This window comes from Triturus cristatus, chromosome 12 (assembly GCF_964204655.1).
Source record: "Triturus cristatus chromosome 12, aTriCri1.1, whole genome shotgun sequence".
NCBI lineage: Eukaryota > Metazoa > Chordata > Amphibia > Caudata > Salamandridae > Triturus > Triturus cristatus.
This window is the reverse complement of record NC_140595.1, coordinates 108,606,605-108,628,773: the sequence shown is the minus strand read 5'-3', so window position 1 is coordinate 108,628,773 and position 22,169 is coordinate 108,606,605. Positions and strand designations below refer to the sequence as shown.

The following is a 22,169-nucleotide window of genomic DNA, read 5'->3' as shown; positions in this document are numbered from 1 at the left end:
AAAAGGTTGATGTTTACAATCAACATCCCTTATAAAATGATCTCTCCTGAGGCTTTTCAATATGGTGCATTTGTCATGCTATTTAATTACTTCAGAGGACTTGTTGCACACTACGGTGGTCACAGAGGTGAATTTAAAATCTTTTTTGTGGCATTTTATTTACTTTCTACCACCAATACCTTTGTTCCTATATTCTGTTTGTGTATGTATATAAGTATAATTACAGCTCATGCGCATCACACAGTATAAAGAAGGACATCAAAGAGCTGAGCAATGCTGGAATAGCCACTGTGATTCCTCCTAACTGTTGCAAGAAGTTCAGTCAACCTGGCGGATCTGCTTCATAAAGATGAGGGTTATGGTGAACAGTGTTTAACAAGCTGTCAATGCTGGGAAGGGGTAGTGTTACACCCCACCTCACTGTGTTCACACATGGTGCATTTGCTAAACCCTAAAAGGACATTTTATGACTTTTTTGGGAAAAAGGAAAGCTGGCAGGTGTCTCCTACCCAACTCCTAGTTATGCTGAAGTAGGTAAAAGTGCTAGGAGTCAGACAAAACCTGTTGGAGGATCTCTCATCTGTAGGTGGTATATAGAACCCTGCATTGTACCCCAAACTCAGTACACAATGGTTAGTGTTTTACACTGTGAGATTGTTATACACTATTTGAGGTTTCTCTCATAGCATATTTCAGCTGCCATAGTTGTGTTTATAAAAAGTGCATCAGGAAAATATTCCTTTTCCAGGTTGTAAATGAGTCTCAAAAACAAGCATTGCTGTCGAGCACACATTTGAATTAGCTGCACCTTGTAATATAGGTAACATGAGAAAAATACATATGCAAGCCTTGCAACACATTGTAAAGGAGAACCTTTTATACAAAGAGCGGAAATCAACTCTGTCTCTCCTTTGTGATACAAGGGGGATATTTACTAGAAAGTGGCGAATCGTGTTGTTAAGCCAAGAAGGCTAACCATAACACTTTGTCATTTTAGAAACACAGGGCTGCATTGTATTTATATGAATACGGTGCAGCCCTGCATTTCCCCCTGCGCTGGAATTAAATTAAGCTGCCTAGTGCCATGCATGCACCCTTTCACCATAGTGCAAGGGTGCCCTTGTTGAGGGGAAGATTGTTTATGTGCAGGAAGGTCCCCCTACCTGCACATAAACAATCTTTAAATGCAGTTTTATAGCTTCTATGTGTGCTGCTTAATGAAGCACACATATAAGGTGCAAAACTGCATTTTTTAAAAATGATTGTTATTGTGCAGGAAGGGGGATATTCCTGCTCGTAAACAATCATTGGCATTTTGCTGTTTCCATGTGTGCTGCATAATGCAGTACACATGGAAACATCAAAAACGAGGAGAAATAAAGCATTTTTCCTAATTTCGCCTGTTGAAGACCAGATTTTTCCTGGTCTTAATTTTGGCACTGCCTCCTATTTATGCTGCTCTTCTAAATAGGGGGCAGCGTCAAAATCAATGGGTGTTGTGGTGGAGCGCCCACCAGAACACCCATTGCCCACCCCTTTCACGCTAAGTGCAGCGTGAAAGAGTGCCTTATTTGCAATGAAGCATTAAGCCACGTTAAGTTGCTTAACGCTGCCTTGTAAATAAAACAAACCTCCCATCACCATCAAAACGTCACTAAAAGAGACGTGGTTGCAATAGGGGCTTGTAAATACGCCACTAAGTCTCCTTAGACTGCCTCAAAGAGCACCTTTTATTTTGAAGATTGAGACCATAGTTGCATAAATGCATAAAACACAAACGTAGTTTATAATGGCTGCGAACTTGTAGCACAAAGCAGTTCACATATTTTTTCTCCATCAGGCATTGATATAAATATTGATGATGGCCAGCTGTTGTAGCTAGATCATTTGTCAGTGCTTTAGTTGTGAGATACACAAGTAGTATTAACATGAAGGGTTGTCTTGAGAATATGTATGGTCACTATGGGCGCACATAAAAATGTTTCCTCTTGTCTGGCACCTAGTTAATCCTTTGACTCGGAGGAATCTATCTCTGCACTTTGCGAACAACCAGCAGTGTGACCGCCAAGTGCGGGTGTTGCAGTGGCTGTCAACAGTAAGCCGTCATGAAGAGCTTCTGGACTCTGAAAGGTAGGCGAATGCTTCTGCTGTAGCAAACTATTCTATAATCTATAAAGTGACTACAGTTGTAGGAATTCACAGCCTAATAGGAGATTGTCTCAAAGCGTTTGTCACCATACCCCTTCTGTGAGAATCCATTCTTGCTTCCATGTTATCTACCCATTACAAACAAAATACTTCTCCCTGAACTATAAATTTCCAAAATGTATTCACTCTGATTCAGGTTTTCATGTTTTGATTTTATGAGTTCATTATTATCACTGCTTGTTGCATGTTTCCGATTATTTAGGGGCCAATAATGATGTCGGTTGGAAAACCTCTGAACTCTAGTCAGAAGCTTCCCAACCGTGGTCAGAGACTTTCCAGCAGACTCGGTCGGTTTGTGGCCCGAAGCCTGATTACGAGTTTGCGGTCGGAATGTAAATCAGACGGTCATTCTGACTCAGTTCTGGCCAGCGCTCGGAGTGTTCCTGTCGATCGGAACCGCACCGTGATCACCTATGGATGGTGTTTGTGCCGTCGGTATTACGATGTTGGTTTCTGACAACCTTTCCGTGCCGGCCTTTCCGACATGGAAAGGCTGTCGAAAAGCGACTTTGGGGGTACCTAGCAGGGCCCCTTTACCCCCGTGGTCTAAGGTCAGTGGTGAAGGGGGTACCTAGGGTACCCTCCCCCTGTGAAACCCTGCACTGTATGGCTGGTACCATTGTGCAGGGTTTTACACATGCACCCATTTCTCTATAGGAGCCTGTATTATGGTTGTTTTATGTCCGTAACCCAAGCTCCCATAGAGAACAGTGGTAATTTGACCGAACAGTGGTCGGTCGCATCATAATCAGGTGGTCGGATCTGCCGACCTCAGGTCGGTCAGACCTGAGTCCAAGATGTTGTCTGTCGGTGGCAACTCCAACATCGCGAAGAGCCCCTCTGTATTCAATTTGTAATGTTGAAGGTGAGCTGGTTATCGGGGCAGAAATAACACTTGTGTACACGTGCACATTCCTCAGAACGTTAGTATGCATTGCCTATATTTTTAATGTTGGAGTTTTTTTGGCCCGGTTCCCTGACAAAATATCAACCCCCAAAATATCCCCATCCAAAAAAATTGTGACATAAATATCAATGTCAAAAATATAGTTATGCTATACTTATCAAGTAAATTACAAACATTTCTAGACAAAGAATCATTGTCTCTTATATCATTGTATAAAATATAGTTTCTTTAAATATATATAATTGTAAATAGTAAACATTAAGGGGCCGATTCCGATCCTGTATTTTTTTTTCCCGTACGACTCGTATCCGTATTTCTTTACGTACGAATCGTACAAGTACCGTACAAACGATGAAGTATGATTTGTACGGGAAAAATACATACGAATCGCCTCAGGAAATGTCTACGAGATGTCCCCGGACAGTTTTACGTACGAGTCGTAAAACTGAAGTCCGAGCGCACAAGTCCGATCCGTACTGGCGTTCTGGATTCACAAGCGTATGGAAAACATCCCGTACGGAGCGAACTGTGTACGACCCCTACCCCGGGTACACTTGTTAGTTAGTTAGTTAGTTAGTTAAAACGTACTTGGTAGAGCACACTGTGACCAAGTGGCTTCCTGGCGCTAGAGTAGAGGACTAAGGAGCATAGATGTCTGCCGATAAGAGAATCAATAGGAGTACGCTTGGGAAAACAGGAAGGTCTTAAGGGCCTTGCGGAAGTGTAAGTAGTCTGGAGTAGATCTAATTGACAGTGGAAGACTGTTCCAAAAGCGGGGGGCTAATACAGAGAATCTAGTCCCGCTGGTCTTAGATCTGCGGAAGCGAGGGACAGTGAGAAGAGCCTGATTGGAGGAGCGGAGGACACGACTGGGAGTGTAGGAGTTAATGAGAGAGTTAATGAGAGAGTTAATGAAAGCCGGAGTAGTGCGGGCACGGACCATGAAAGCCAGACATCCCAACTTGAAAAGGGATCTCTGGCAAATGGGGAGCCAGTGAAGGGACTTCAGGACAGGGTTGATGTGGTGGGACTTGGGAAGGTGATAAATAAGTCGGGCGGCCTGATTCTGAATAGACTGAAGACGGCGTAGTTCGTAGGCCGGAATGCCCGCATAGAGGCTATTCCCGTAATCGAGACGGGAGAGAATCATTGCCAAAATAATAAGTTTGAGAGCATTGGGGGGGAAAAAACGGGACACTTTCCGAATAATCCGGAGGGAAAGAAAACACGAGGAAACAACTGAGCTAATCTGGGCATGCATGGAGAGGTCCCGACTGACTTTAATGCCCAGGGTCTTTGCAGAGGCCGCCGATACTGGCGAGGGGCCGAAGGTGGGAGGCCAAAAGGCGTCAGACCAAGGGGAAATGGTGGGGCCAGTCAGGACTAACTCCATCTTGTCCAGATTAAGTTTAAGTTGGTTGGTGTTCATCCACTCGGAGATGAAAACTAGGGTAGAGTGGAATTTAGGCAGGGAGTCCAAGGGAGAGGAAAGATCAAAGACCAACTGGAGGTCATCCACATAATTATATACGGAGACCCCCATGTCAAGAAGAGAAAGAATAAGGGGATAAATGTAAAGATTAAAAAGAAGAGGGGATAGGGAGGAACCCTGGGGGACCCCGAATAAAAACCAAGCGGGTGGGGGCAGAAAAACCAGAGAGATGGACCGCCTGAGTCCGTTCTTTAAGAAAGGAGGCGAGCCAAGAGAGGGCAGTGCCCCGAACGGCCGCTGCGCTGACACGGCCAAGAAGGATGGAGTGATCGACCGTGTCAAACGCAGCGGACAAGTCAAGGAGCACCAAGGCTTGGGGAAGGTTGGATTCGGCTTTACTCTTTAGCTCATCTAGGACGGACAAGACCACTGACTCAGTAGAGTGGGCCGGGCGGAATCCCGCTTGGTGAGAGGCCAAACGATGGTTGTCCTCAATGAAAGTCGAGAGACAAGAAGTGATGTGACTCTCCAAGATCTTCCCTAGGTATGGAAGAAGCAAAATGGGTCGAAAGTTAGACGGAAGGGAGGGGTCTAACCCAGGTTTCTTTAAAATGGGGAAAACTATGGCCGATTTGAAAAATTTCGGGACTAGGCCTGAAGAAATAGAGGCATTAAGGAGGGAGAGGGGAAGGTCAGGGCAGTGAATGAAGAGCTCTCTCAGAATGTGAGCTGGAACGCAGTCAGCTGAAGAGCCTGACTTCACTTTCTGGAGTAGAGCAAGAAAGGAATCCAAAGAGATAGGGGAGAACTGGTCAAGAAAGGAAGAGGGCGGAGAAAAGACATGGGCAAGAGATGGCGAAGAAGCTGAAGGGATGTTGGATTTGATCTTCGCAATCTTCTCTATAAAGAAGTCATTCAGGGATGAACAGAGAGCTTGGGACGGGATGAGATTAGGGTTGGCCCTGTCAGAAGCAACTAAATTGCGAACTATAGAGAAAATCTCTTTGGGCTTATTGGCGGATGATGTGATTTTATCCGAAAAGTAGATGGTTTTGGCTGAAAGAATAGCCTTCTTGTAGTTAGCTAAGAGAGACTTGTATTTAGCTCGCAAGAGAGGACAGTAGTTGCGCCTCCAGAGGCGTTCGGAACGCCTAAGGTCCAATTTAAGAGTTTTCAGCTTGTCCGTGAACCACTTTTGGGCATCATGGGGGCGACAGGCCTTGACTTTTCTGAAAGGGGCAACCAGGTCACAAGAGGAGGACAGCCAATGATTCACGGCGTCAACTTGAAGATCAAGGGGGAGGTTAGAGAGATCAGGAGGAGAGGAGGTGAGGGAAGCACGGAGAGAATTAAAATCCACCCGGTTCCAATTACGAGCAGAAATATTCTTGGGTAGGAGGAGTTTCTCTGGTACGCCGAGCACAATGGAGAAGGAGATCAGAGAATGATCGGACCATGTGCATGGGAGAATGGTAGGGGAAAGAATAGTGCGGCTGGCTGACCATATTTGATCTAAAATATGACCATGAACGTGGGTAGGGGAGTGAACATGAGGAAGGAAGTTAAGGCACTGAAGAATGGCCGTGAAATCCTTAGAGAACTGGTCTTCTCTGGGGTCGCCCGGCCAATAATTAAAGTCGCCCAAGAGGAGCACAGACAAATTATTGACCACAAGCTTAGCCAGGACAAAGGAGGGCATGTTCTGAGGGGGGCGATACACAAGAACTATTGTAAGGGGAACCAAAAGATCAACTGAACGGGCAACTAAGAAATCAACGCCAAGCATGGGAGGATGAGGAAGGGGCTGAAACTGAAAACTGGAGCGGGTGATCATAGCCACACCCCCACCGGTTTTACCATCAGGGCGGTCCGCCCGAAGGGCGTAGTAAGAGTCGGGGAGGGTGGATAAAAGATCGGGGAGGGAGTCGGCTGAGAACCAAGTCTCCGTACGACCATTTGTACCCGGGTTTTACAGGATCTAAATCAGCACCTAAATATATTAATAATGACACTAATGTAAAAAAATATATATGTAATAGTTAAAAAAAAATAAAACAATTAAAATTCTTTTTAAAAAGTAAAACACATATATATTAATATATATATTTATTTACATATAACTAATTAAAAAATATTATTAAACTAATAATTTGTATTTATAGTAGAATCATTTTTGTAAAGGTAATAAGATACATATATATATATATATCACTTGGTGTTTTGAAGATACCGATCATTGTATCTGGACTTCACAGTGGAGGGCATGTAAACCCCGAGATGGACTACAATGGGATTATGGAGGCAGAAGCCAAGGGGGTTGGGCCAGTAAATTGCTCCAATCAACGAGAATCTACTTAGACTATGAACAACGAGCCTCCAGTTGGTAAACATCGAGATAGTGGAGCGGGCACTGAAGAAAGCCGTAAGGCTGAAACGCGTCTGCCCTAGCGTTTCGCTATTTTAAGTAACAACGAAGCCTTCGCTGCAATAAAGTTTCCTTTGCCATGGAGCATGTGTCGGACCCACTTCTTGAAATGGGATTGGTTTTTCATGTTTTAGACGGACTGCAAACAACCGTCTTACCCGGCACGCCTCTCGGTCTGGAGTGACGCGCAAGTTTGCGTTGTGGTGTGGTGTTTGGAAGGCACAGCGCGTCACCCCCTCCGATGGTTGGATATACTCACTGGAGTCTGAACTGTTGGAGGAGAGAGCAAGCAGCGGTCAGTAGCGGTCCACTGCTTGGAAGTGGCTAAAGATGTAATTTCATCCTTGCACTCTGGTTGGTCTGCCGGGGTATAAGTGTTTTTCACAGCCAAACATTGGTTTGGGACATCACTTGGTGTTTTGAAGATACCGATCATTGTATCTGGACTTCACAGTGGAGGGCATGTAAACCCCGAGATGGACTACAATGGGATTATGGAGGCAGAAGCCAACGGGGTTGGGCCAGTAAATTGCTCCAATCAACGAGAATCTACTTAGACTATGAACAACGAGCCTCCAGTTGGTAAACATCGAGATAGTGGAGCGGGCACTGAAGAAAGCCGTAAGGCTGAAACGTGTCTGCCCTAGCGTTTCGCTATTTTAAGTAACAACGAAGCCTTCGCTGCAATAAAGTTTCCTTTGCCATGGAGCATGTGTCGGACCCACTTCTTGAAATGGGATTGGTTTTTCATGTTTTAGACGGACTGCAAACAACGTCTTACCCGGCACGCCTCTCGGTCTGGAGTGACGTGCAAGTTTGCGTTGTGGTGTGGTGTTTGGAAGGCACAGCGCGTCACCCCCTCCGATGGTTGGATATACTCACTGGAGTCTGAACTGTTGGAGGAGAGAGCAAGCAGCGGTCAGTAGCGGTCCACTGCTTGGAAGTGGCTAAAGATGTAATTTCATCCTTGCACTCTGGTTGGTCTGCCGGGGTATAAGTGTTTTTCACAGCCAAACATTGGTTTGGGACATCACTTGGTGTTTTGAAGATACCGATCATTGTATCTGGACTTCACAGTGGAGGGCATGTAAACCCCGAGATGGACTACAATGGGATTATGGAGGCAGAAGCCAACGGGGTTGGGCCAGTAAATTGCTCCAATCAACGAGAATCTACTTAGACTATGAACAACGAGCCTCCAGTTGGTAAACATCGAGATAGTGGAGCGGGCACTGAAGAAAGCCGTAAGGCTGAAACGTGTCTGCCCTAGCGTTTCGCTATTTTAAGTAACAACGAAGCCTTCGCTGCAATAAAGTTTCCTTTGCCATGGAGCATGTGTCGGACCCACTTCTTGAAATGGGATTGGTTTTTCATGTTTTAGACGGACTGCAAACAACCGTCTTACCCGGCACGCCTCTCGGTCTGGAGTGACGTGCAAGTTTGCGTTGTGGTGTGGTGTTTGGAAGGCACAGCGCGTCACCCCCTCCGATGGTTGGATATACTCACTGGAGTCTGAACTGTTGGAGGAGAGAGCAAGCAGCGGTCAGTAGCGGTCCACTGCTTGGAAGTGGCTAAAGATGTAATTTCATCCTTGCACTCTGGTTGGTCTGCCGGGGTATAAGTGTTTTTCACAGCCAAACATTGGTTTGGGACATCACTTGGTGTTTTGAAGATACCGATCATTGTATCTGGACTTCACAGTGGAGGGCATGTAAACCCCGAGATGGACTACAATGGGATTATGGAGGCAGAAGCCAAGGGGGTTGGGCCAGTAAATTGCTCCAATCAACGAGAATCTACTTAGACTATGAACAACGAGCCTCCAGTTGGTAAACATCGAGATAGTGGAGCGGGCACTGAAGAAAGCCGTAAGGCTGAAACGCGTCTGCCCTAGCGTTTCGCTATTTTAAGTAACAACGAAGCCTTCGCTGCAATAAAGTTTCCTTTGCCATGGAGCATGTGTCGGACCCACTTCTTGAAATGGGATTGGTTTTTCATGTTTTAGACGGACTGCAAACAACCGTCTTACCCGGCACGCCTCTCGGTCTGGAGTGACGCGCAAGTTAGCGTTGTGGTGTGGTGTTTGGAAGGCACAGCGCGTCACCCCCTCCGATGGTTGGATATACTCACTGGAGTCTGAACTGTTGGAGGAGAGAGCAAGCAGCGGTCAGTAGCGGTCCACTGCTTGGAAGTGGCTAAAGATGTAATTTCATCCTTGCACTCTGGTTGGTCTGCCGGGGTATAAGTGTTTTTCACAGCCAAACATTGGTTTGGGACATCACTTGGTGTTTTGAAGATACCGATCATTGTATCTGGACTTCACAGTGGAGGGCATGTAAACCCCGAGATGGACTACAATGGGATTATGGAGGCAGAAGCCAAGGGGGTTGGGCCAGTAAATTGCTCCAATCAACGAGAATCTACTTAGACTATGAACAACGAGCCTCCAGTTGGTAAACATCGAGATAGTGGAGCGGGCACTGAAGAAAGCCGTAAGGCTGAAACGCGTCTGCCCTAGCGTTTCGCTATTTTAAGTAACAACGAAGCCTTCGCTGCAATAAAGTTTCCTTTGCCATGGAGCATGTGTCGGACCCACTTCTTGAAATGGGATTGGTTTTTCATATATAAATATATATGTATATAAAACATAAAATATATTTAAAAAATAATGTTCATTACAAATATAAAAATTAACTAAATACAAAATTGCAATTCACTAAAAATGTATTACATATTAAAAACATTATTAATATTATAATATTCAATAAACAAAAACATAATAATATACATTTAAACACTATAAACTAGACTATACAATTCTCACTACAATTTAGAAAAATGTAGGCAATATGTTGTACTCAGGAGGGGCAAAATGTACTATTCCCACTCCAGTCAAATCAACAGTATGGAAATTGTTGGATTGCGGAGGGGTAAAATGTACTATTCAACTTCAGTGACTCTTGTCCATTATTGATGTAAGAGTCGTACCAGTGAAGATGTTGATTTCCTAAAACAGATAATGTATGCAGCATGCTTATTGCTATACTTGGATTTCAATACTGTTATGAGGTTTTCTTGTTAAACAGAAGTACTTGTACCATTAAAATCATGACTACCCAAAGATTTCCACCACCAGGTCTCTGGTGAACCCCACCCCATCATACACCCCTAAAATGGGACGCAGGTAAGGAAGATCATAGAGGATGTTCTATAAATTAGCTTACATTAGCAATACCTAGTAATTTGTGTACCATCGCCAATTGTCGACCATTAGAAAGTGGCTCAATCATGGAAGGTGTACATTCACAAGGAAGGCTTTGTTGGCTTAGGTTTTTTCTTTTTCACAGCTGCTCTTGGATACTGAAGTATTTTTCTGCTTTTAGAAACAATTATTTTATTTAGAGAAAGGGTTCAGGACATTCCTAATGGGTTCATTGATGCTACATTCAAAACCAAATCAGTAAAGGCCATAATTAGCTGGGAGCACAGATATTGTCCAGGGAGACCATTGTCAGACACAATGTCTGGTAGCCACCCATAAGCTTCAGTTATCAGTTGAGAATGAAAGGGAAGCACGGAGAGAATTAAAATCCACCCGGTTTCAATTACGAGCAGAAATATTCTTGGGTAGGAGGAGTTTCTCCGGTACGCCGAGCTCAATGGAGAAGGAGATCAGAGAATGATCGGACCATGTGCATGGGAGAATGGTAGGGGAAAGAATAGTGCGGCTGGCTGACCATATTTGATCTAAAATATGACCATGAACGTGGGTAGGGGTGTGAACATGAGGAAGGAAGTTAAGGCACTGAAGAGTGGCCCAGAAATTCTTAGAGAACTGGTCTTCTCTGGGGTCGCCCGGCCAATAATTAAAGTCGCCCAAGAGGAGCACAGACGAATTATTGACCACAAGCGTAGCCAGGACAAAGGAGGGCATGTTCTGAGGGGGCGATACACAAGAACTATTGTAAGGGGAACCAAAAGATTAACTGAACGGGCAACTAAGAAATCAACGCCAAGCATGGGAGGATGAGGAAGAGGCTGAAACTGAAAACTGGAGCGGGTGATCATAGCCACACCCCCACCGGTTTTACCATCAGGGCGGTCCGCCCGAAGGGCGTAGTAAGAGTCGGGGAGGGTGGATAAAAGATCGGGGAGGGAGTCGGCTGAGAACCAAGTCTCTGTAAGGAACAGAAAATCAGGGGCTTCAGTGTCCAGTAGATTGAAAAGCTCAAGCTGATGCCTGCCTGCTGATCGAGTGTTTAGAAGGTAGGCAGTAGCCACAGTGGGTGGAGGAGGGGGAGGTGGGGCAGGGGGAGAAGGAGCGTATAGCAAGGGGGCAAGAGAAGCAGAACCAGACGAAGGGGGCGAAGGGGCAGAGATGCCCAGAGCGGCTACATGCTGAAGCAGGGGAGGGGCGATGGACTGGATCGAATTAAAGGACAGCAGTTGAGCTGGGGTGTAGACAGGAGCAGGAGCAGGAGCAGGGTGCGTGGCCCCTGGTCCCGGCCGGTCGCAGACGGGCGCAGACGGGCTTGCGCTGACGGCGCGCCCACTGCGCTCGTCCGCTGCGCGGCCGGGAAATGCACATTATATATAGGAAAGGGAGGCGGGGGCGTGGCCTGACGGCAGTGGGAGTGGCCTGTGGGATCAGGGAAATGGCGTCAAGAATGTAGCCCTCGGCAGCGATAATATCGGCTGCGCGGGGATGCCCAGAGCGAGGTGAACAAGAGTGAGTGCCCAGGGGGGGGGGGGGAGTTAAAAGTAAAACACAGTATCACAACAAGTTTTAAAAAATAATTGCAAGCGTTCGCCCGGCTGCGCCTCAGGAGATAGAATGTCCACTGACTCGCGCTAGTAGTCAGCGCGCTTTAAATACCATCGGCGGGGGGCGTGGCCTGACGGCAGTGGGCGTGGCCTGTGGGATCAGGGAAATGGCGTCAAGAATGTAGCCCGCGGCAGCGATAATATCGGCTGCGTGGGGATGCCCAGAGCGACGTGAACAAGAGTGAGTGCCCGGGGGGGGAGTTAAAAGTAAAACACAGTATCACAACAAGTTTTGAAAAGTAATTGCAAGCGTTCTCCCGGCTGCGCCTCAGGAGATAGAATGTCCCTGACTCGCGCTAGTAGTCAGCGCGCTTTAAATACCATCGGCGGGGGGCGTGGCCTGACGGCAGTGGGCGTGGCCTGTGGGATCAGGGAAATGGCGTCAAGAATGTAGCCCGCGGCAGCGATAATATCGGCTGTGCGGGGATGGCCAGAGCGAGGTGAACAAGAGTGAGTGCCCGGGGGGGGGGGGAGTTAAAAGTAAACCACAGTATCACAACAAGTTTTTAAAAATAATTGCAAGCGTTCTCCCGGCTGCGCCTCAGATAGAGTGCCCGGGGTATGAGTCGTACAGCCCCCCCACCCCAGCCCCGTATGTACGCGCCGTACCACCAGCCCCGTATGTACGTGCCTTACCCCCACCCCAGCCCCGTATGTATGCGCCGTACCCCCAGCCCTGTATGTACGTGCCGTACCCCCACCCCAGCCCCGTATGTACGCCCGTACCCCTACCCCAGCCCTGTATGTACGCGCCGTACCCCCAGCCCCATATGTACGTGCCGTACCCCCACCCCAGCCCCGCATGTACACTCTGTACCCCCACCCCAGCCCCGTATGTACGAGCCGTACCCCCAGCCCCATATGTACGTGCCGTACCCCCACCCCAGCCCCGTATGTACGTGCCGTACCCCCAGCCCCATATGTACATGCCGTACCCCCACCCCAGCCCCGTATGTATGCGCCGTACCCCCACCCCAGCCCCGTATGTACGTGCCGTACCCCCAGCCCCGTATGTACGTGCCGTACCCCCACCCCAGCCCCGTATGTATACGCCGTACCCACACCCTAACCCCGTATGTACGCGCCGTACCCCCAGCCCCATATGGGGTGGGGGTACGGCACGTACATACGGGGCTGGGGGTACGGCACGTACATACGGGGCTGGGGTGGGGGTACGGCACGTACATATGGGGCTGGGGGTATGGCGCGTACATACGGGGCTGGGGTGGGGATACGGCACGTACATATGGGGCTGGGGGTACGGCGCATACATACGGGGCTGGGGTGGGGGTATGACGTGTACATACGGGGCTGGGGGTATGGCGCATACATACGGGGCTGGGGTGGGGGAACGGTGCGTACATACGTGGGTGGGGTTACGCCTGGGGTACGGTGCGCACGTACGCGGGTGGGGTGGGGGTACGGTCCGTACATACGGGGGTGGGGGTACGGTCCGTACATATGCAATGTTGGGGTACGCACTGTACATGATGACATGTACGATGTGGGTGATGGCGTGTACGTCGCGTAGCGGGCCCCCTTTTCCTCGTGCATCGCGGCGTACTTAGCTTTTCCGGCACTTTTTGGCTCCCGTAAAAATATAGCCGCGCGGAGTGCTGTGGGTACGAATCGTACTTGCTGGTCCGTAAAATGCTGCCTGACTCCGTGCGGACGTCGCGTACGCGCTGTCCAGGATCGGAATTGTATGTAGTTTGTAGCCGTACGGTGTTTTTTACGATTCGTACGGAAATGGTATTTCTGTACGAATCGTACTTGCTGGTTTGTACGGTGGAATTCCCGGGTACGAGTCGTACGGAGAAAATGCTCTGTACGACCATTTGTACCCGGGTTTTACAGGATCTAAATCGGCACCTAAATATATTAATAATGACACTAATGTAGAAAAATATATATGTAATAGTTAAAAAAAAATAAAACAATTAAAATTATTTTTAAAAAGTAAAACACACATATATTAATATATATATATTTATTTACATATAACTAATTAAAAAATATTATGAAACTAATAATTTGTATTTATAGTAGAATCATTTTTGTAAAGGTAATAAGATATAGATATATATATATATATAAAACATAAAATATATTTAAAAAATAATGTTCATTACAAATAAAAAAATTAACTAAATACAAAATTGCAACTCACTAAAAATGTATTACATATTAAAAACATTATTAATATTATAAAATTCAATAAACAAAAACATAATAATATACATTTAAACACTATAAACTAGACTATACAATTCTCACTACAATTTAGAAAAATGTAGGCAAAATGTTGTACTCAGGAGGGGCAAAATGTACTATTCCCACTCCAGTCAAATTAAAAGTATGGAAATTGTTGGATTGCGGAGGTGTAAAATTTACTATTCAACTTCAGTGACTCTTGTCTATTATTGATGTAAGAGTCATACCAGTGAAGATGTTGATTTCCTAAAACAGATAATGTATGCAGCATGCATATTGCTATACTTGGATTTCAATACTGTTATGAGGTTTTCTTGTTAAACAGAAGTATTTGTACCATTAAAATCATGACTACCCAAAGATTTCCACCACCAGGTCTCTGGTGAACCCCACCCCATCATACACCCCTAAAATGGGACGCAGGTAAGGAAGATCATAGAGGATGTTCTATAAATTAGCTTACATTAGCAATACCTAGTAATCTGTGTACCATCGCCAATTGTCGACCATTAGAAAGTGGCTCAATCATGGAAGGTGTACATTCACAAGGAAGGCTTTGTTGGCTTAGGTTTTTTCTTTTTCACAGCTGCTCTCGGATACTGAAGTATTTTTCTGCTTTTAGAAACATTTATTTCATTTAGAGAAAGAGCTCAGGACATTCCTAATGGGTTCATTGATGCCACAATCAAAACTAAATCAGTAAAGGCTACAATTAGCTGTGAGCACAGATATTGTCCAGGGAGACCATTGTCAGACACAATGTCTGGTAGCCATCCGTAGCTTCAGTTATCAGTTGAGAATGAAAGCAAAAAAACTAAGAACTTTTTCTAGTGTCCGTGCTACAGCATAACACCACTGGTTGGTAATTCAGCCGGCGTCAACGTAAAATAAATGTACACTACTGTAGAGTAATCTTTGTAATGGGGACCATCTCATTACTGGAACTATAAAAGTTCTATAAACAATTAAGATGCACAATGGACAAAACATTAAATCATACTAATCGTTAATCTATTTATTAAGCTTAACGAGATTTAAATGTAGCCTCATGATTAGATAGGAATTATTTTTTTATGTGGCCAACAAATACAGTTTTTATCTCACATATATCTTTTTTTAGATTGGATAACATCAGTACCATTTCAACACCACTTTTAAACTGTCATCAACTATATGAAAACAGTCATATTGGACTTCTCATGTCTTCTGTTTTTCACAAAGATTGCAGCCGGCATACATTCAACATGTGTTTTGTGTATAAGGATTCCCGCTTCCTCAAGGCTCCATGGTTGAATTTATTAAATGTGTCCTCCTGTATCATTTTCCAGTTAAATGTTCCTTATACTTCACTTCAGTTCATTCCATATAATAAAATTTACCGTAATTTCCAAAGTTGCAAGATTAAAAATCAACTTGATGTGTTGTTTAATGGTACTCAGTTTCTTCTCAGATCTCTATCTTTATGTAACTGTTTCATAACTTCTCATCAATATTTAGAAACAATAAGCCAATAATATGGCTGTTACAATTGCCCACCGATATCCCCTCACTAACAGGCATAACTCTCATGTGCTAAGTCATAACTACAAAAGCAAAGTCGCAGATTCATTGTAGAGTTTTAGCCTCCAATTCCACGTAGCTATTTCAGAGGAGGATGTGCCCCTAAATGCCCAATTACAGCAAACAAAGTTTAATACAGCCCTGAATGGCCGGGGTGAGATGTAAATATTTTTGCAGATTTCAGGTGCCCTGGCACCAGCAACACATGCTCGGACACAAAAATCAGTTGCCAATGCATAGCCACATACTTGTGTAGGGTCATGTATATTGAGGTGTACCCACACACACATTGTCCCCCATGCCCATGCTCATTTGTGTTTTTGAATGTTCTAATCTAGCCATTACTATCCAGTACAGTTTTAGCCTCAAAGTTTGTGGTGGAAGATTAGCCTCAGATGCTCAGTGCAGTTCCCCCTGCACAGTATGTCTTCAAATACCCAATGCTGCCTCACGGTACATGTGCAGGTGCATGAAATGGCCAGTCATTTCTTCCTATGCAGAGATCTTGTCTTGTGCAGGTTTAGCCTCGAATGTCCAGTGCCATGTCCCAAGGTGCCGATTTACCATTAAAGGCTCAGTGCAGCGGTGCAGCTTCAGCTTCTATCCGTACATCCCAGCTGCCCAGTGCTGACTCCCATTTTTGAGTTTTGTTTGATGAAAAAAGCCTCCACATGTTTGATGTTTAATTCCAGCTCCTTACTTTTAGCAACCGTGACCAGTACCGGAGATCCACACTGGGTAGTATTATAGAGGCACGCATGGCTAAACCATGTGTGCCTCCACAATGCTGCCCTAACCACAAATGCATCTGAACAACACATTCTTTACCACGCATGCCTTTACCATGCAATTTTGTGGTAAAGACATGACTGGTAAAGGGATATTTGTGTTAACTTTTACACTTGAGCTCCCGAGCCCTAAAAACTACCCTGACCCCCACAAGCTGCAAAAACTACCCACCTAAGCCCTAAGAACTAACCCAACCCTTCATGACCCCCTAAAAACTACCCCAACACCACAAGCCCTATAAACTATCCTGACCTCCCTGAGCTCTAATAACTACCCAACCCCCCGAGCCCTACAAACTTCCCCAACACCTGGAACCCTGAAAACATCCTAATCCCCAGCACTAAAACTCCATAACCTGGCCCCAGCCCCACTTACCTCACTGTATCCTCTCTCGATCCTTCCTGTTCCTGGGCCCACCCATTCCAGCATCTAGACCACGCGCATACCTCAACTACGCATATGCTTGGTTAAGGCAAGCGTGGTTGCGCTTGCAGGGAGCGGGCATGCATGGCTTAGCCCGCGTTCTAATGGCTGTTTCGCTCCACATGGTGCTGGGACTCTACTTTCCACCTCATATTTCTTGGTTGAAGGCAACATACAGGCCTTGTTGAAGGAACACTGATCCTAACTTACCTTCTTCTTGAGCTACATGAGCTCTCTTATGGCCTGTCTTTAATTTCTTCCCTGATGCTTCAGTTTGCAGGCTCCTTGATGGTAGTATTGGAATTTTTTATCCCTAGTTCCAACTAGAGACCCCAGCAGCTTCCTCTTTGTGCTGAGGGATTAGAAGGTGGGAGAAGGGATAGGAAATGAAGAAGGCAGGCCTAGCACATAGTGCCATATTTACTTTCTTTTGTATGCTGACCCTGCTACCTCAGAGACCAGGAGAACAGCAAACTGCTAACTGTCTACCTCGCTTGTTAGCCACTAAATGATGCATGTCATAATCATTCTATATGTTATGTACTTTCATGCATAGTTGTAGTTCTTTTTTATTTTTCATTGGAATAGTTAATCATTCCCATAATCTAAAAATACAAATTTACTTACAAGCATAAAAAAATCACAAAAAACAGAATCAAGTTTAAATATATCATTAGATTCTTTAATAATATTATATAGTAATACTAACACATGATTCTTATACGCAATCAACCAAATACATTTAAGAAAACCCCATTTAATATAATTCATATTTATGATTTCATATAAAGAAAAACCTCTTAACCCAAAGTTTCCCATAATTTCTAAAATTTCCTATATGATCCAGATCTTAATGCATATCTTTTTTCCGACTCCTTTATCCTATTGAGTTTACACTGTAGATTTTGAAAAGTCGGAATTTCATCAGGCCGCCACCTTTTCAGGATTAAGGATCTAGCTAGTAGGACCACAATGTATAATCGATTTTTTGGGAAGAAGTCAACTTTTAAGTCAGGTGACTATCCTAAAACTGCAGTCTGAGCATCCAATGTTTGCTGTACTTTCAGTCTATCCGTACAATACTGATTGATTTTATCCCTCCAGGGCTGAGAGGAGATGATGACAGATAAACCCGTCAGTGCACTTACTCATTCACGCCCTGGAAGCAAAGTATCGAGGATGCAATCTCGGGAGCACCTGCAGAGCTCTTGCGAATCCCTGGGTGGTGCCACCGCCAGTGTTTTGGTGGCATCGGAGGGGGGGGGGGTCATTGTTAGGAATGTGGACCAGGAGGTTAAGGAGGATGTTGAAAGCAGTGGAACAAGGTGAAGGTAAGGATGCACAAGCATGGGGAGTCTCTTGTCCTTCTCCTGAAGAAATCCTCCATCATCCGAGATTGTGCCTGCTGCTCTAACTCTAGGCTTAACTGCTGGATGCTTTACAAGGAAGAGACTTAATTGTATACTGAACTCTAAGTAACAAAGTAGTAGGACATCATGATTCAGTAGAAACTGATTAATTGGGGCTTAAATAACGAAAAAAGAAAAAAGGAGAGAAGGTGACTGTTGCAGCATGTGCGCATTTAAGCGCAAACCCCCAAATGCGAATTCTGTCCCTGTTAATCAATCTACCCCGGTTCAGAGGTCGCGTCAAAAGAGCATCCTAGAGAAAACACTGGGTAGCTCACGTACATTACAAAGCGCACAACAGACGATGGATCTAAAGGTGCAACAGCTTCTGGAGGCAAATAGATTAGAGACCCCTGATGTCCAAGAGGCCCAGGCGGAGATTAAAAAACGGGTGGAGAATGAAGATACTTTGGAGACTGCAAGACTACAAATGTCTAGCCTCCTGCAACACTGGAAAGAACAGAAGATATGGAAAGTAATATCGAAATGGGAGGCCTCCAAAAGTAATCTACTGCTGTGCCCTTTTCAATTCCCATCTGTTGCAAACAATATCCTCTTTTTTCGAAATCACATATTGATGTGACAGCTTCAACTACCTCCAGCTAGTTAATAAATTAAACAATATCCCAGGCAGCATTGTCTTCAGCTCAACAGCATGCAGGGATAAAAGTGGCAATAGACAAATCTCGGCTGGTGGCAACAGCAATAGTAGGTAATGAGGAACCTCTGCAGGAGATAGAAAATGAACAGGAATCTAGACAAATGGTTAAAGACATGTTCGAGTTGATTCTTTCTGAGATAAAAGAGCTGCGTATCACACAGTCACAGGAGATTGCATCATTACATGAAAGGTTGTTGGAAATCGAGAAGACAATAGGTAAAATACCAGTGCGTCTGACAGAAGCTGAGGAACAAGAAACTAGCCTAGAGGACAAGGTAGTGACCTTTGAGTAGGAAATAATTCAAATTAGGCAAAATACAGATGTCGTTGGGGCTTAATTATAGGATATGGAAAATTACCACAGGTGTAAAAACTTACGGTTAGTTGGGGTGCTGGAAGCAATTGAAGGCCCACAATTTCGGAACTGGGTAGAATCCCTGCTGAGAAAAGCAATCACGAATCCAACAGGAGACTTAACAGTTTCAAGAGCCTATAGGGTAACTTTCCAACGCCCCATTAATACAAAAAAACACTCATAATATTCTAGTGAATTTTGCTGACTTTCGAATAAGAGAAAAATAATTTCTAAGGTGATTTAAAAAAAAACTTTGACGACACAAGAAGTCCTGTCATTTAAAATCTTTTCGGATATGACTGCATTAGCAGCAAAAAGTCGGAGAGAATTTGTTCGAATGATTGATACTTTTAAAGCAAAAGGGGCACAAGTACCATTGTTCAACAATCGAAATTAAAGGTTCTCATAAATGGCAAATTCCACCTAATGGAAGATGTAGCAAAAGCACAAGAACTATTACAGAAGATGTCTATCTCACTATAAAAACCTATAAACTATGAATGATAAATGTTAGGCAATAATTATGAGTTGATATTTGATAGAGATACTTACGTTAAGGATTTTGCCGCTCAAATATGAGTGTAAATGCTACCAGGAGTGAGAGACCGGGGGCCAGAGGACCTGGGTCACCCCGGTAGTGGTAAGCACACAATACTGGGTGCTTGGTCATGGCACTCATGGTACCAAGTGGGGGTATGGAGGTGGTGTGGGTTATCCTCTCACCAGGGTCACGGGGTATGGGAAAGATAATGGTCGGAAGGGATTACGCAGGGCACGGGGTGATTGCAGGGGAGAAAAATGGGATAGTTCATCCATGCATACAAGCAAACTAAGTTTGGTAAATGAAGTAATGTTATCATCAATGCTAATATGCACTTTACATGGCACTTTACTTTGCACTGTCAGTTTAAAAAATTGTTACGTACTGTAGTTAAAAGATTAATGCTAATGAATATGATGAGAAAAGTGATGGCGCCTGAAAGGTCGTGGAGGAGTTTTAAATCTGCCTTTAGTCATTCTTGTAGCAAGGTCTCGGTCTGCTTCTTTGTATATATGCTAATTATTTTACCATTGTCTCCACCAGCACTTTAAATAATTAGTTTACATTAAATGAATAAATGCATTGTACACTAAGCAGAAGCAGGCACTTTAGAGTGTATGCACATTGCACTTTGAATTATACGTCTTAATCTCTCCTTAAACATCAATGGCTTCAATAATTAAATAAAAGCTAAGCCACTGAAGAATGGGTAAGAGGATATATCCCTGACATTGTATTCATCCAGGAGATGCATAATGTGAATAAAAAGAAATCTACATATAGTATGTTTAGGCAGTGGGCATAGTTAGGTATTTTTCACCAGCAAGTGCTGCTCATAGAGGGATAGCAATTTTCGTAAATAGATTGTTCTTTTTTCAGATCACCTACTTTCAGGTTGATAAAGAAGGCAGGTGGGCTTGATCAGTGGTTTGATTATTAATAACAGGTTAACCATAGCCACAAAATATGCACCATTTGAAGACAATCCTACCCCTTTATCGGAGCTCTATCACCCATTAGGGCATAATCCTGGAACAGTGATATTTGGGGTAATTTTTACTTTTTGCAGGATCCTGAATTGGATTCATCCTCTGGTACACAGAAACTGAATAAACCACCTATGAAAACGGTATTAGCGGAATGTATGCAAAGATTAGATCATATAGACATATTGCAGATACAATTTCACAATATGAGAGAATATTCATGTTTCTCAGCTAAATATAAAACAGTGGCAAGATTAGATTATTTTCTTACTTCCTGCAATTTAAGTTTAATCCACTACACATATATTCAAAACAGATTTTCTGATCATTCTTTGGTAAAGTTGGAAGTATCAGGGCTTGGGGCACTTAAGTCATCATCAACATCCCCATCGAGGATGAAGACTGGTGTACGGAAACCCAGAATAAAATAGAAAGCTTCTTTCAACTGAATAGGATGCAGCTAGAGTAAAAGGCATCTGGGAGGCTTTTAAAGCTACTACACATGGATATATTACTACTAAAGATATAGCAGCTGGATGCCTCCGAAATGTACATAGAGCACAATTAGAATTAGAAGTCAGACAACAAATGATCAATATATAAGGGATAAAAACATTAAAAATAAATCAACATTAGTGCAAGCACGGAAAGCTATGCAAGATTATTATTACACTAAAGGGTATTTGGCCAACTCTGTATATCTCAAAAAAAATGTATGAGGAGAGTCAGTTTTCTGATAAATGTTTAGTTTGGCAAATAAGAGAAAGACAGGCACACAATAGGATTACTGCCTTGGTAAATAAAGATACAAATATTCGCATCACTAATGAAGTACAGATACAGAAGGAGTTGTCCAAACACTATGAAGCAATCTATTAAGTTAGACAAGAGGTAGATATTTTAAAACTAAAGGATTTTCCTATTAAATTCTTCATTCCAAAACTATAGGCAAATTGAGAATATGTTGATCGATGTTACATTAAAAGAAATGGAAGTTGTAGTGCAATCTCTGACTAATGGAAAAACATATGGAGAAGATGAATTGCATGCTGAAATAAATAGGAAAGGTTATTCAATAATAAATCCTGAATTAGTAACGTTAGCCAATTATATTTTGATGTGAGGCGAGATACCACCCTCTTTCCTTATGGCAGTATTCACCAGCTTTTTGAAAAAGTACAAAGATGAGGAGGACATTAATTCTTACAGGCCTATAAGCCTCTTAAACACCAATTATAAAATTATAGTCAAATTATTGTCAAACTGAATGAATAAGTGTGTTGTGTCAATTAAACATTTAGATCAGTGTGGATTTGTATCAATTAAACACCTAACATTTAATACCAGTATTTTAGTCGAAGGTATTGATTATTTTAGTCAAAACGAAAACCCAGCCCAGATTATGTTACTAAATGCCAGGAAGGCTTTTGATCAG

General features: G+C 43.9%; 1 protein-coding gene across 1 annotated transcript in view; it reads left to right on the top strand.

The window, feature by feature from the left end:
• The first annotated feature begins 9,319 nt into the window (after nt 1–9,319).
• Nucleotides 9,320–22,169, top strand: part of LOC146772770 (uncharacterized) — a 247,132-nt gene continuing 234,282 nt past the window's right edge. Inside the window, 2 exon segments of the mRNA XM_085637032.1 lie at nt 9,320–9,367; nt 10,095–10,156. Of these exon segments, the coding sequence (XP_085493158.1) occupies nt 9,320–9,367; nt 10,095–10,156 (110 nt within the window).